This window comes from Pelodiscus sinensis, chromosome 21, assembly GCF_052426305.1.
Source record: "Pelodiscus sinensis isolate ZL-2025 chromosome 21, ASM5242630v1, whole genome shotgun sequence".
Lineage (NCBI taxonomy): Eukaryota > Metazoa > Chordata > Testudines > Trionychidae > Pelodiscus > Pelodiscus sinensis.
The window spans coordinates 25,106,601-25,120,539 of record NC_143072.1 but is presented as its reverse complement, the minus strand read 5'-3'; the positions used below and the strand labels follow the sequence as shown (position 1 = coordinate 25,120,539).

Below are 13,939 nucleotides of genomic sequence, written 5' to 3'. Positions count from 1 at the left end.
CCTGTCTCCCTGCTGTGCTGGGGGGGAAGTCCCCCCCAGCACAGCAGGGAGACCTGCTGCCCGTGCGGCTTTGCTCCTTTGCCCCGGAGCAAAGCCGCACGGGCGGCGGGGTCCCCCGCCTCTGCGGCTTTGCTCCTGTCTCCCTGCTGTGCACAAATTTACTGTAAGTATATACCCCATCCCATTATTTAAAACACAGGCAATACACCAGTCTTGGGAAATAAGAAGTGTAACACTTCCCAAACTACAGTAGTTTCTTTTCCTGCACTCACTCTAGGTCAAGTCTCCTCACCTGGTGATGCCTAACAGTTAGGAGAAACATGAAGCGGAGCAATGACTGGTTAAAACAGAATGTCAGCTGCATTCAGTCTTTAAAGAGGACTCAACATGGGACCATCTAAAAGAAGCTGAACTGATGAGCCAAAGAGAAATGTAATTTAAACATCAAGATCCCTAAAGCACGGTTCTGCACAGGGTGTGGAGAAGAGGACCAGAGTGCTGTAAGACCAGCATTCTGTACCAGTCTTCTGTTCTCCCACTCTGTAATCCTCTTTAAATTGCATTTCTCCAACTCACCAAGAGGTACCCAGATGTTCGCTATAGGTTAACTGAGGGGGGAACAAAGATTATATAATTAGGAGTCTCTTCCAGTTGGCTCTACAACACTTATAGGAATGTTCCCCTGCCTCTTCTATTCCCGAAAGGTACATAGGAAACTTAAAGACTTATGATTTAGCTTCACCACTGTTCTCTTGGTTGGATCACATTCAGGAAATCAGTCATTTCACAAGAGCCCAAAATATATATATGAATGAACATCACTAGATTTTAAGTATTGCCAGCTGCACAATTCTTAGTTAATAAATGTCAGGCAAAATAGAACCTAATACAAGCATTAGTAGTACTAATGTAGTGCTTCTACTATCTACTATGCTATCTACCATTAGCAAATACTAGTTACTTCTCTCAAACAGTAATAGCTCCAAAATGCTTTTACACATCTGTTCGTATCAAGTTACAGTGATTTGATTTCTACATTGACATCTCTTTTCCCTTTCCATGTACTGAAAAGAGGTCCCCTTCTGATTTAAAGTGACCCCAATATTACTGTTACGATGACAGAAGATATATTTAATAGCTGCTTACCCTCTAATGGTGCAGACACTGGAGACTCCCTCATTGACATCCCTTGTTTTATATTGCCTTCCATTGTATCGTAACTTCTCTTTAAACTGATTTCATGACCAGTCCTTGGACTCCTGGTTCCTTCTCGGACATTTTTAATGGCTGCTGAATTATACAGATGTGTAGTAAGGAAAAGATAAAAGCGTAACAAAATGAAGCAATCCATTACACAGTAGAATCTTATGATATAGGATACTAAAAAACTTATTCTAACCAGGTTTATCTTCTCAATACTGTACTCAAATGTGTTCATGCCTTTTTATCTTTTACTACATAAATCTTGTAGTATTACTTTAATAAATATTTGTCTATAATACTGTGACTTGAAATTTGAATGTTAATGTTAAAAGGATTACTTATTTCCCCTAACTCTGACTTTGTAGTACCTTCTGTCCTTTAAAAGGAAGTGTTATTTTAACATTTGTCAACTAATTCTTTAAAACCAATGTAGAAATGAAATACCAGAGTCAGTTTTTAACTCTGTTATACACTGTGTAAGGTCCATCATACCACGGTCACCCTTCTAGGCGATTCGAATAGTTTGAGATTCCAATACTGCAAGCTGAACTAGGCAGGTGAAGCCCCCCCTCAACCCTCAGAGTTCTACTGACTTCAATGAATTGCTGTGGAAGTGTCTGCCAATGTTAAATCCTAGTACTCCAGTGAGAGTATGTTAGCTTTGGGGGGACACCTTGTTTGATGACAGCTTTTAGAAATCTAGCAGGGTAGCTGCAGATTTTTTGTAGGTCTTACAAAACCAGCATGTTTGAGGTTTCTTCATTCTTCCAAGTGGAATGGTTGAACAAAAAATTGGGTCGTAAGGAACCATAAAGGCTTTCGCCATTAAGATTAGTACAATTTTAGAGCAGTTTAAATGTTGACTTAAATGTAAGAACCTGTTTTATACATTATATGAATCCCTCCACCCATGCTGAAGTGTGGGTTTGAACAGGTATCTGTAATTTAATAATAAAAATCCTTGTAAGAATATTGTAACTATTTAAAAAACAAACCGGAAATTCAAAGTTTAGGGTCACTAAGAGTTTGGATGGCATGTAATAAATACTGCATGGGGTTATATACTGAATGATGAGGACAAAACAAATATCAAATTGCTCAATGAGGCAGCTCTGTTGAACCTGTAGGAAAAAAACAGGATCTCATAACGTATGGCTATCATAATTCATGCACACACAAAGGGGTAAAGTAAAGATTGCAAAGGTAATCTTCATTGCCATTTCCTAACTTGCAAGTGCTTGACTTTGCATTCTTTTAGCTTAGTGGTGTTTGTATGGAATCATATGTAAAGCAATAGAAAAATAACTGATCTCTAACCTATCAAATCTGTGGATTTTAAAAGAGGAAACTCAATTGCAATACCAACTGCACGGTTATATTGCTTCAATAAATACTTACTGTCATATGATAAGATGTGCCCACTCTTGCCTTCATAAATAACATGTCCTTTGGCTGCAGCTTCCTCTCGGCACTTCTCAGGGCTGCTGTCTTCTGTAGCCAGTCGGGTAATGGTTCCTTTCAGCAATGCATCAGCAGCAATGCCAGACTGAGACAAAGCTGGTGTACCCTGGTGCAATCAAATCAATTAAGCATCATTCTAACTATGTGTGCGCAAGACTTTGAAAAGCAGGCACCAGAGAACAAAAAGTGTAGGTGCAGGCCTATCATCCCGGTTCCTTTCATTGGGAATTAAAGTTACAGCTGTAGCATTAGCACCAGTGCAAATTAGTGTATTTTTCACTGCTACATTATGAACCTTTTTTTTATAATGGCAATGGGGAACACTATACAGGCAGTCCCCGAGTTACGCAGATCCGACTTACGTCGGATTCGCAGTTACGAACGGGGCTTTTCTTGCCCTGGAGGACGCAAGCGGCGGGACGTCCAGATGCGCCGCGGTCCCGCCACCCGTGTCCTCCGGGGCGAGAAAAGCTGTTCCGCATCTCCCTAGTCTGCTGGTGCTAGTGCGCCCCTCCCCCCAGCAGACCAGGCTTTTCTCACCGCCGACGCCTGGGGTAGAGCGGCTGGGGCGCTGCTGGGTTGGTCCCCGCAGCGCTGAGGTGCGGCGCTGCGGGGACGTACCCGGCAGCGCCCCAGCTGCTCTGTCCCAGGCGTCCAAATTCAGCCACTGTTGAAACTGATCAGTGGCTGATTCCAGGAAGCCCAGGGAAGAGCAACTCTGCCTCGGGCTTCCTGTAGTCAGCCGCTGGTCAGTTTCAGCAGCGGCTGAATCTGGACACCAGTTCCGATTTACATACAAATTCAACTTAAGAACAAACCTACAGTCCCTATCTTGTACGTAATCCGGGGACTGCCTGTATTACAGCATTCCTTTGTGATGGGGAGCTTTTTTTGGACAAACTATAACTATTTTGGGGAAAATGGAACATCTACTTAGCTAGACTATCATCCAAGATCATTAGGCTGTACTTTATCTTCAAACAACACTGGATAATAACGTAGCTTCAGAGTCTGATTATAAAAATCAAGAAAGGGCGTTACCAACTCCTGGGTTGTTCGGTTTGCTCATTAATTTCTCCTGCTCCTTTGAATGTACAAACCACCATAAAACTAAGAATGGAATATTATGTGTATCTTAGCATTAGAGACACAAAGGGGTTTAAAAATATTGTATTCCTCGGCTTTTAAAAGCATCTGTACAGGGACAATTACCAAGATTTATTTCTTAATTCTTGCAGTGCAAGGATTTTACTCAGATGTCAGGTTAAAGTACAAGTCTTCCTTTAGCACTACTAAAAAACTGTGATATTTAGCTAAAAAAGCGACGAGGAGTCCTGTGGCACCTTATAGACTAACTGAAGTGTAGGAGCATAAGCTTTCATGGGCAAAGACCCACTTCGTCAGATGCATCTGACGAAGTGGGTCTTTGCCCACGAAAGCTTATGCTCCTACACTTCAGTTAGTCTATAAGGTGCCACAAGACTCCTCGTCGCTTTTGCAGATTCAGACTAACACAGCTACCCCTCTGATACTTAGCTAAAAAAGTTAGACTTGCATGATAAACTCTTTGGCAGAGATAATCCTGGCACTACTGACTTCAGTGGTGTTGGAATTTCATTTTTGGCATGTTAATATTTGCCTATGCAAAGATGTTAAGTTATTTTTTTAAAAGAAACCTGTGTGCTAGTACCACACACTAGAAGGCAGAGAGAGAAAAAAACCTGAGTAATGGAGCCTCGCAGAGAAGGGATGGTTTCAACAGGAACTTTGTTGGCTGGAGTTCCCCGTGTTATACTTCCTTCTTGTATGGTGGTTGTGGTGCCTGATTCAAAATTATATGAAAAATCATAAATAAGGCCCCATCAAATTCAATTGGCAGCTAAAAACAAAATCACTCATTTAAAATAATCTAAAGATCTCTCCAGGGTGACAACTGAAAAAGTTAAACTGAATATTGTTTTATTTACTGTTTAATAATAGTATTACTAATTACTATAGATCCATATAGAACAGAAAGATGAAAAATAAAGTCGCAGTTCCATTACAGTGTGCTTTTGTCAGTATTTTTATATATAGCCTGTTTCATTGCTTTATCGATGTCTTTAAAACCTGCAGGAAGTGGTTTCCTGCTCCATGCCGCTTCCCATCACTCCCCATGACCGGGAATGGCGATCCGCGGCTAACAGGAGTTGCGATCGCCGATTACCTGCAGCCGTGCAGGCAAATACAGTAGTGGCAGCCCACCAAGGACTAACCCTGGAGAGCCGCTGGCGTGTTCTTGTGCACACCTGGTTTATAGAAAGACTGGAAAAGCACTTGGACACCCTGCCTTGAGAAGGACCAAGGGTACCTAGTGACTCATGACAGATTTGATGACAAGTCAAGTGTTCAGAACTATAAAAATTAACGGACTAATTTCCATCGTCCTTGAACTAAAATTGATTGCACAACAGATGGCTATTTGTTTACCTCTGACCACACCTTCATGCTGTGCCCTGACCAAGAGGCCCTCAGGCTGGGAATTCTGGCTTCTGGGAGAAAACTCTTCTTGCTTGATGTAGGGGATGGAGGCTAGTTAGGGAAAAAAAGAATTAATTGTGTACTACTACTAATGCGCAAACCTTACGTATAATGTTTATGTTGGCTTTGGTTTTCCTACCAGGTTTAGCAGATTCCTGTTGCCTCGGCAGGCCAAGAGATATGGATCCCACAGAGGGTTTTGCTGGTTCTTGACTATAAGAAGCTTGACTATGGGATGTTAAATAAGTGCCAGGTGTTCCCTAGAAGGATAAGTCACATCAGTAAATTTTCTTTGAGTAATGGATGTTAAATTACTACAGCAGATTGTCATTAACTACAGCATTTTAATTTTTAATTATTTAAGTTGAAATAAGGGATGAGCTGACCAAAATACCTTGTATTGCTACATAAGTAAAACACTTATAAAAACTCTGAGCACCCAGACACCTCCTGCAGCATAACAAATAGGAATCAGGAATAAATAAGCACATTCAGCCAGTGAGCAGATACACAAAGCTCTTTCCACCCCACCCACCCCAGTTTGTCCATGTGGCTCCTAATAGGTAAAGTTTGGGATGGGCTCACTTTCAGTACTGGAGTAAACATAACGCTGCACATCATTAGCTTCAGTGCCAACTGCCACTCTACAGACTGTATAAAAGCAAATGGCATAACAAACCATTCTACTGGTAGTCTCCCATTTTTAGTTCTGTACTGCTTAGATGTTAAACAATATTCAACACTGGCTTATCTATAAATGAACTTGTGCAGATGCCTCTTGTCTTAAAAGTTATAGGATGCGTCTACACTAGCTCATTAGTTTGAGCTAGGTAGGGTAATGATGGCAAGCGGAGTTGCAAATGAAGCCCGGGATTTAAATATCCCGGGCGCCACCATTTTTAAATCCCCCTTAGTCCGAACTCCATGCCCGCGGCTACAAGCAGCACGGACTACGTAGTTTGAATTAAAGATCCTAATTCGAACTACCGTTACTTCTCATTAGGATCTTTAATTCAAACTACCTACTCCATGCCGCGTGTAGCCGCGGGCACGGAGTTCGGACTAAGGGGGATTTAAAAATGGCGGCGCCTGGGAACATGCAAATGAAGCCCGGGATATTTAAATTCCGGGCTTCATTTGCAACTCCGCTTGCCCTCATTACCCTACCTAGCTCAAACTAGCGAGCTAGTGTAGACATACGCACAGAAATGATGGCCAAATGCAGTCTGCAGAGTTCTACAGTGCAGAACCCCACAGTTCTTGTCTTTAGGGAGGTTACAGATCCTAGCCAACTCTTTCTATTAAAGATAAGGACTATAATCTGCTCCATTGGGTTTCTGGTAGGTTAGGGTTAACACTTACATAGGAAAAGAATAAACACCGTGCTTGGGAAATAAAGTTGGATCTGATAGAGTAACAGGAGAAAAACATTAAACTGTTAAGTAACATTCTCTTACTTGTGAGATTGAGCCTCCCATAATGAATGATGGTTTTTCTGATGGCATAGTAGTTTTGGAGGATGGAATGAGTGGAGGTGGTGGTCTGGTTGGCCGGGTTGTTGGGAGCCGGACACCTTCAGGTATATTTGTTATTACTTGATGAGGAGCAGGCTGGAGAACTTTTAAAGAAAAAGCTTGTTAAACTATAGGGCACATTTCTGGTGCTATTATTCACTATATAAATAACTGAAAAATAGAAACAAGTGAAATTCTTCATCTTACAGTGTACAAGAACTGCTTAGTAATATGTCCTAAAACATTTTAGATAGATTTTCCCTCTGCAAATCTTTATGGTGTATATATTTAAATTCTGTGGAAATTAAACTTGTTAAAAGTACAAAAATAAATGGCAATATCAGCATTTTAAAAACTTTGAAATTGAAAATTTCAACCAAAGCGGACAAAGTTCACCACGAAGGGTTTTCCCCCTCCACAATTATTTTTGTTAATACTTGATTAGATTTGGTTTTAATTTAGTCTTCCCTTAGTTTGTCATCTATTATGGTCAGACATCACATTCTGGGAAAGAAAGAACTGTGATAACAAAAGTTACATATTTCTGGATTGAATTATTTTTCTGTAGTTGACATAACGGCTAGAGCAGTGGTCTCCTACCTTTTTGAGCACGAGATCACTTTTTGAATTTAAGTGCAATTCAAGATATACCTCAAATATAAATACCCTTGCCCCGCCGTACTTTCATCAGCCTGGGGCAGAGAGTTAGGGTGCAGGCTCTGGTCTTGGATTAAGGGATCTGGAGTTTGAGCGCGGCTCTGAGCTGAGCTTGGGGCAGGCAGTTGGAATGTAGGAGAGGATTCTAGGTGCAGGCTCTGGGGTGGCATTTGGATACAGGGGTGCTAGAGCAGGGATTTGGGGTGCAGGAGGGGGTTCATGACTGGGGTAGAAGTTTGGGATGTGGACTCCAGTTGGGCACTGCTGGTGGCTCCTGGTTGGTGGTGCAGTGGGACTCAGGCAAGCTCACTCCTGCCCAGGCCCACTCCCTAAAGCAGCCAGCAAACTCCCACCCAAGTCCTGTGGTGCCCCCTCTCTGTTCTGTGGAGATACGATACATAGTGGGAGGGGGCGGGGCACCTTGACATTTGCCCCCTCCTCTTCCTTCCCTGCCCAGCAAGCAGGAGGCTCCCCGGGGGACGGGCAGCTCCAAGTCAAAGAGCAGGAGATGAGCAGCAGTGGGGGGAGGAGGCAGCTGAAGTGCCAGCACTTGATAGCCTCTTGGCCAAACCTGTCAGGATCATCTGTCTGAGGCTCCAAGATCTACTGGTTGGTGACCACTGGGCTACAGCCTATTAAAAAACACTTTCAACAGGTACTAATGTACCTTATAACAGGTTCTACTTTCCTTCCTCCACTCATATCATATTGGATAATTATCTTTGTAAGTTAAATTAAAATCCTCATGTGTCATTTTGGCACCGTGCTGGAGCTCTAATAAATTTCAAAGCCCCAAAGCCATAAGATTTCATATTTGGTTAATAAAATACACATTAGGAAAAAAAGAACCAGCTGATGCAAAATGAGCACAAACATGAGCGCAAACGTTCTCTGTGACTGGAGAATTCCAAAAGAAGTCTATTTACAAAAAAGCCATTTATCTTTCATTAGTGCAAATAAGCCTTTAAAGAGAGTTTAATGACATTAAATCATGGAAGTGTAACCTAGAAAGGTAGCCAGCCAATGGCCATTATGTAAAACAGATAATATTTACCTGGTGGGACACTATAGCGAGCTGCATTCATATCAGGCTGGGGGGAAGCTTTACTGACTTCTCTTGGAGATAGCCTGTACGGCGATGCCGACCTTGCTGCTGTGTTTTGCACTTGAGCTTCCTGCTCCATTGCCCGTTTAACCTCAACGTAAGGCATATAAGCAACTGGTTTTCCTATAAAAGTTAAGGTTATCAGAATGAGAGAACCACCCTGTATTAAAATAGCATGAAAAGAACCAGATAACAACCACCATGCAACAAGACCATCGATGCTAAAGTCAAGTGCATTCCTGTGAGGAGTTTAAGAGCTTCAATTCCAATAGTGCTGCTTCAATTACATAACTAAAGAGTTCCATGCACAATACTACTTAATCACAGCACTGAAGCACGTGAAGACTTCACAGCTAACTAAAGGCCTTCTTCCCATCCTGGAATAAAGGGAGCTTCCAGAGTAGTTTCCCTTCATCCCAAGAGAAAAATGTTTGGAGGGATTCAAGATAAGTAAGTGTCTTTCAATCAGAAATTACTGAGACTTCAGACAGTTTTGCATATGAAGCCACAAGTGTACAGATTTCCGACAGCTTTTTGGCAATCCCTACAAACTGAGTGTGTGTTTAATTCTGTAGCCTTTTGAGTCTTCCAGATTCAGATTTATACATATAGAGCTGAACATCACTGAACAACTGACCTTGGCACAATCATAATTTTAAGTTACATAATTTTATTACTGGAGCACGAAAAAAGCTGGCAAAGAAGATTGTGATGTTATGCACATTTTTTCCTATGGGAGAAGTTAAACGAAAGATTCATCCTCTCGCCGGTTTCAATTTATTTCAATAAAATTATTCACTCTATACTTTATAATGCCAATTTTCATAGATGCAGACAAAGCTTTCAAGCGTAATTAAATTAAAAACAAACAGTACCAGAATAACTCAAGCCTCTTTCACCAACAGAAATTGTGGTATAATACCTCACACAGCTTCTCTCTCTTGCTCTCAACAGGTTAACTCAAGTAGTTTGATTTAAGGATCTAAGTTGGGTCACCTCTGGATGTACAAGACTGGAAGAGATTTTATCACTGACTCTCAAAACACAAAGGGACCAGATAACAGCATCACTGCATAACTTAGCATCACTGCATCCACCATCTTAAATGCTAGACTAGTTTCCTTCCTTTCCGCAGTACTAGGGTCTTGGTACATCCATCCATAACTAGAGAAGGGTTTCCAGCAAGATGCCTTTTTCTCTTCACACAACTACATATGAGGCACTGCAAGGCAGTTTGTAATTTGCTTGCTAGTTACGGTAGGAAACCCTATTCCAGGACACTGGTGATCAACGTACACTAAGACAAAACATTAGCAGAGGGTCTAGCAGAGTCCTAGAATTGATTTCTGTAGCTTATGATCTAGAAGTTGACCTTTGTTTCAATATGTAGGGTTGCTTAATTCCTGAATTTTCAAGAGAGATATTGCCTACCTTCCCACTCAATACTAGGGCTCTTGGAGGTGCCACACGGGCTTGCAGAACTTCTATACTCCATATCGATATGTTCCTGCCTCTGGCGCTGCTCCTCCAGCAATGCTGACTCATGCATAGCTTTAATGTGCCGCTGATACAGAGCGTAACCACTCATGGGTGTTCCAATAGGTACATTACATGGGCTACAAGAGACCTAAAAGGGAAGAAAATAAGTCCACCTCTATATATTACATATTGCAGATATACCAAGATTTAGCAAGCAGCCTTTTGATGACTAACTCATCTCTAGTGGCACCACATCAAAGAAGGAAATCTACTTTTATATATTTTGAAGGCAGCATCAGAACTTTTCCAGGCACTTTTAAAGCTAATTGTTCTGCATTTATTACTGCAATTTAAACTCATTCACAATCTGAAAAGTTGTCAAACTCACAGTGGTAAGACAAAGAAACAAGTCAGACTTTACGTGACTAGTAACAAAATGTTACATTAAATTATGGTTACTGCAGATTCGGCTTTAAACAACATTAAGAACGTACCATAGGTGGTATGACAGCAGCTCGGTGGTGAAGTTGTTGTAAGTCCATCGGCCCTTGTTTTATTGTGGAAGATACTAGGATAGACCCAGTAGGGTTTAACAGTGACGGCTTTGAATCCATAGTGAAGATTCTGGAGAAGGAGAGATGGAGGGGAAAGGAGAGCAGAAAATTAAAACAAGATCTTGTTAGGCTCACAAACAGAAACGCTCTTTTACGGATTTAAACAACTGAAAAGCAAAGCACAAGTAGGGCAAAAAGTTGCATGAATACCTACTAGACTAAATCTGAGTGGAATATGCGCTGCAACCACTCAAAGAATACAACTTTCCCTACATCAAAATAGCACACAGTACAATGCACACGAGACCAGAACAAAGCAGAAGGCAACATTCCAGTAAGTTTGCTTATGTTCCAATTTAAATTTCTTAATTGTGCAGCATTATTAAGAACTTGTCTGTTCATTTATTTAGTTGAGTGAAATAAAATGGTGACAGTTTAAAAAGAAGTCATGTCATATTCTTGTCCTCTCCATTTTTCCAATTGTGTGTCTGGGTTCGTTTTATGTATTTTCAGGGATAAAGCCTCCCTGGCCTTACTCCAGAAGACTATAAAAACTATCTTGTCCCACATTTTGAAATTCTTGGAACTTGCAGGACTTTTATGGAAAGCCTTTCACCACACAAATATCTGCTGTGAAATCAACAAAACGAAGAGAAAAACCTATTTAACAGGATAGAACTTCCACTATAAAATGCATCAACAAATTATAAAGCGTAGAGAGGTTTGATCAGGACTGTGGTAGACCAGCTCAATTCTCAGAGGAATAAAAGTGTCCTAGTATATTTTGCTCAATTCAGAGCAAGAAGTGCTGTATCACCACTTGTGTTCAACTAGTCTGAACAACCAAGTATAGGATGACTCCTATGCACGTTAAGACTACTTACCAGTTCAAAGGATGTGGGAAGCAACAGAGTTTTCCAATAAATTGTGACAATACTTACCGCAAATCCTATTTGAGATTTTTTTTGCATCAGGTATCACAGTATTAATTAAATCCTGTCTAGTGTATTTGCAAATCACCCTTCACCGGTTTTCACACCTCCTGTTTTTTCAGACACACATCTCTACCTATCTTTCACAACTTGAGATCAAACTGCTACCACCAAAACGGCCTGATGCTTAGAAAAGATCAGCTCACAGATGAACAACATCTGGTTAAAGCTGCACCTGAGCAAGACAGAGGTGATGCTGGCAGATAAAGGAAAGCAATTAAGAGTTTCCAGTCACAGTGCAGTTTCCTTTGATTGAAAGTACACATCCACCATTGGTCAATTCAGTCCATAGTCTAGGTCTGAGGTTTGATTCCTCATGAACGCTAAGCTTCCACATAACAGCTTTCAGAAATAATGCTTTCTATCATCTCCAGCTGGCTAAGAGGCTCTGTCCCATCCTGGTGGACAATGAGTCAGGGTTAATTATTTACATTTATCACTTCTTCACTGGATCAAAGCCATGAATATACCTAGGCATGAAGACATCTGCATTTAGCAAACTCCAGCTAAAAGTGCAACCTGTCTCCTTAGCAACTCAGGCAACCTCAGATAGGTCCTCTACTCCCTATACTGGCTTCCCACAGAATTTTTATCTAAACTGAAGGTTTTGCTCAGTCATCATTCTTCAAAGGACTCATGGCCTGGGCTCAGGATATCTAGAAGATTGTGGTCAACAATGTCAATCCTCCCACACCAGAGAATTCTCTACAAAAAAGTGTAAAGCTTGTCTGTGCAGGAGACAGTTTTCTTGGAGACCAGTCCAAGACACCAAACATCGCCACCTTACACTCCAAGGCTCCACTCTCAACCTTGCTTTCTTTAATGTAATACACAGGGCTTGACAAACAATGTAATCTACTCGCCAGGCGAGTAGATTACACCCTGGAAGAGCTGGCGCAGAGCGATCTGCGCATGCGCAGAGCACAGAACCGCGCGGCTGGCGAGCGGGGCTCGCCACTGCTCGGCAAGCCCTGGTAATACACATAGCAAACAAGTACATTTAATAAAATCCTACCAAAACAAGACATTCCCCGAACACATCTCTCCCAGGAGAGAGGATCTGAGAACAAACGTGACAGATGTTAGATATCACAATTGCTTTCTAAGCTACACAGGTTTTTAATCACACATCACTCTATGTAGCTTAGAAAGAATAGGGGAAAAATCTGGGTTTCTGTTTCTTCAGGTAACCCGTAACATATTAGCATATCTCAGAATAATCTCTTTTATGAACAGGGACTCTCCACATAACAGATGAACTGTCCATTCCCCATTATCAAATAAAGGACATTCAAAATATATTTTTTCTGGATTTGTGTCACTGTACAAAATGTTCTGTATCAAGACAATGGGGGGAGGAATAGCTCAGTGCTTTGAGCATTGGCCTGCTAAGCCCAGGGTTGTGAGTTCAATCCTTGAGGGGGCCATTTAGGGATCTGGAGCAAATCTGTCAGGGATGGTACTTGGTCCTGCCATGAGGGCAGGGGACTGGACTTGACCTCTCAAGGTCCCTTCCAGCTCTATGAGATAGGTATATCTCCATATAAAACCACTTTGCTATTCAACTAAAATGAGAATTCTCTTCAATTTTCTTAGACAGGTTTGGGACAGACTTTCCAAATTACCACACTTGTACCAGAAAATCTTGGCACAATACTAGTTTCTCTACAATCCTTGGAAGGACACAGGATTACATATCATGGAGACTTATAAGAAAATGTGGCAATTTGTGATGCTTTGGAAAATGTTTCTGATTGTTTTCAATAAGGTGCAATCTTTTCCAAAAAACGCTCAACATGCACATAATCGGTTAATTGAATAGTTGAGTAACCTCATGAATTCTTATCAGTTAGTCAACTATTCTATAGCCCCCAGAGGCGGGGCCGGCAGCCGCTGTATCACAAGCAGTAGTGCAGGGTGTCAGGTGGGAGCTGGTCCACGAGGGGAGCCAGTTTAAAAACCAACTCCTCGTTATGGACCAGCTGCCTGTTGCTCAGTGCTCCTGACTGATAGAGGCAGCAGTGCAGGGTGACAGCAGCCTCTGTCTAAGGTGGGTCTGAGCTGGAACTGAGCCAGGCTACCTGCCTGCCTGGCTGCTAATACACTTTAAATGCAGAGCCGCAGCAGGAGTAGGTTCTGGACCAGGTGCGAGCCAGAACTCAGCTGGGCTGCTGGTCAGCCTGCTAAAAAATTTACTGGCAAAGGTGGGGAGAAGGAAATGCGTGTAGTCTATAGCGTTAACCTATAAGCTTTTGCTTATCTATTAATCGGTTAACTGACTATACTATTACATCCCTAGTTTTGGGACATACTGCTAGATCAGAAGTTTCAGAGGGGTAGCCATGTTAGTCTAACTGAAAAAAATTTCAACAACAAATAATCCTGCAGCAACTTAGAGACAAACAAAAAATGAAGATGGTATCATGAGCTTTCATGGGTACAACCATTCTTCAG

General features: G+C 41.7%; 1 protein-coding gene across 15 annotated transcripts in view; it reads right to left on the bottom strand.

Moving 5' to 3' along the window:
- Positions 1-13,939, bottom strand: part of NCOR1 (nuclear receptor corepressor 1) — a 113,118-nt gene that overhangs the window by 28,114 nt on the left and 71,065 nt on the right. For 10 of the 15 annotated variants that reach the window (XM_075904320.2, XM_075904332.2, XM_075904319.2 and 7 more), the window contains 9 exons: positions 10,434-10,563; positions 9,892-10,087; positions 8,410-8,583; positions 6,642-6,802; positions 5,324-5,444; positions 5,134-5,235; positions 4,386-4,486; positions 2,602-2,770; positions 1,147-1,290 (listed from right to left, as the gene is read on the bottom strand). In XM_075904320.2, coding sequence (XP_075760435.2) covers positions 1,147-1,290; positions 2,602-2,770; positions 4,386-4,486; positions 5,134-5,235; positions 5,324-5,444; positions 6,642-6,802; positions 8,410-8,583; positions 9,892-10,087; positions 10,434-10,563 — 1,298 coding nt within the window. The remainder of the gene's footprint in view (positions 1-1,146; positions 1,291-2,601; positions 2,771-4,385; positions 4,487-5,133; positions 5,236-5,323; positions 5,445-6,641; positions 6,803-8,409; positions 8,584-9,891; positions 10,088-10,433; positions 10,564-13,939) is intronic. The other 5 variants (XM_075904325.2, XM_075904330.2, XM_075904336.2 and 2 more) reach the window with 1 other exon arrangement.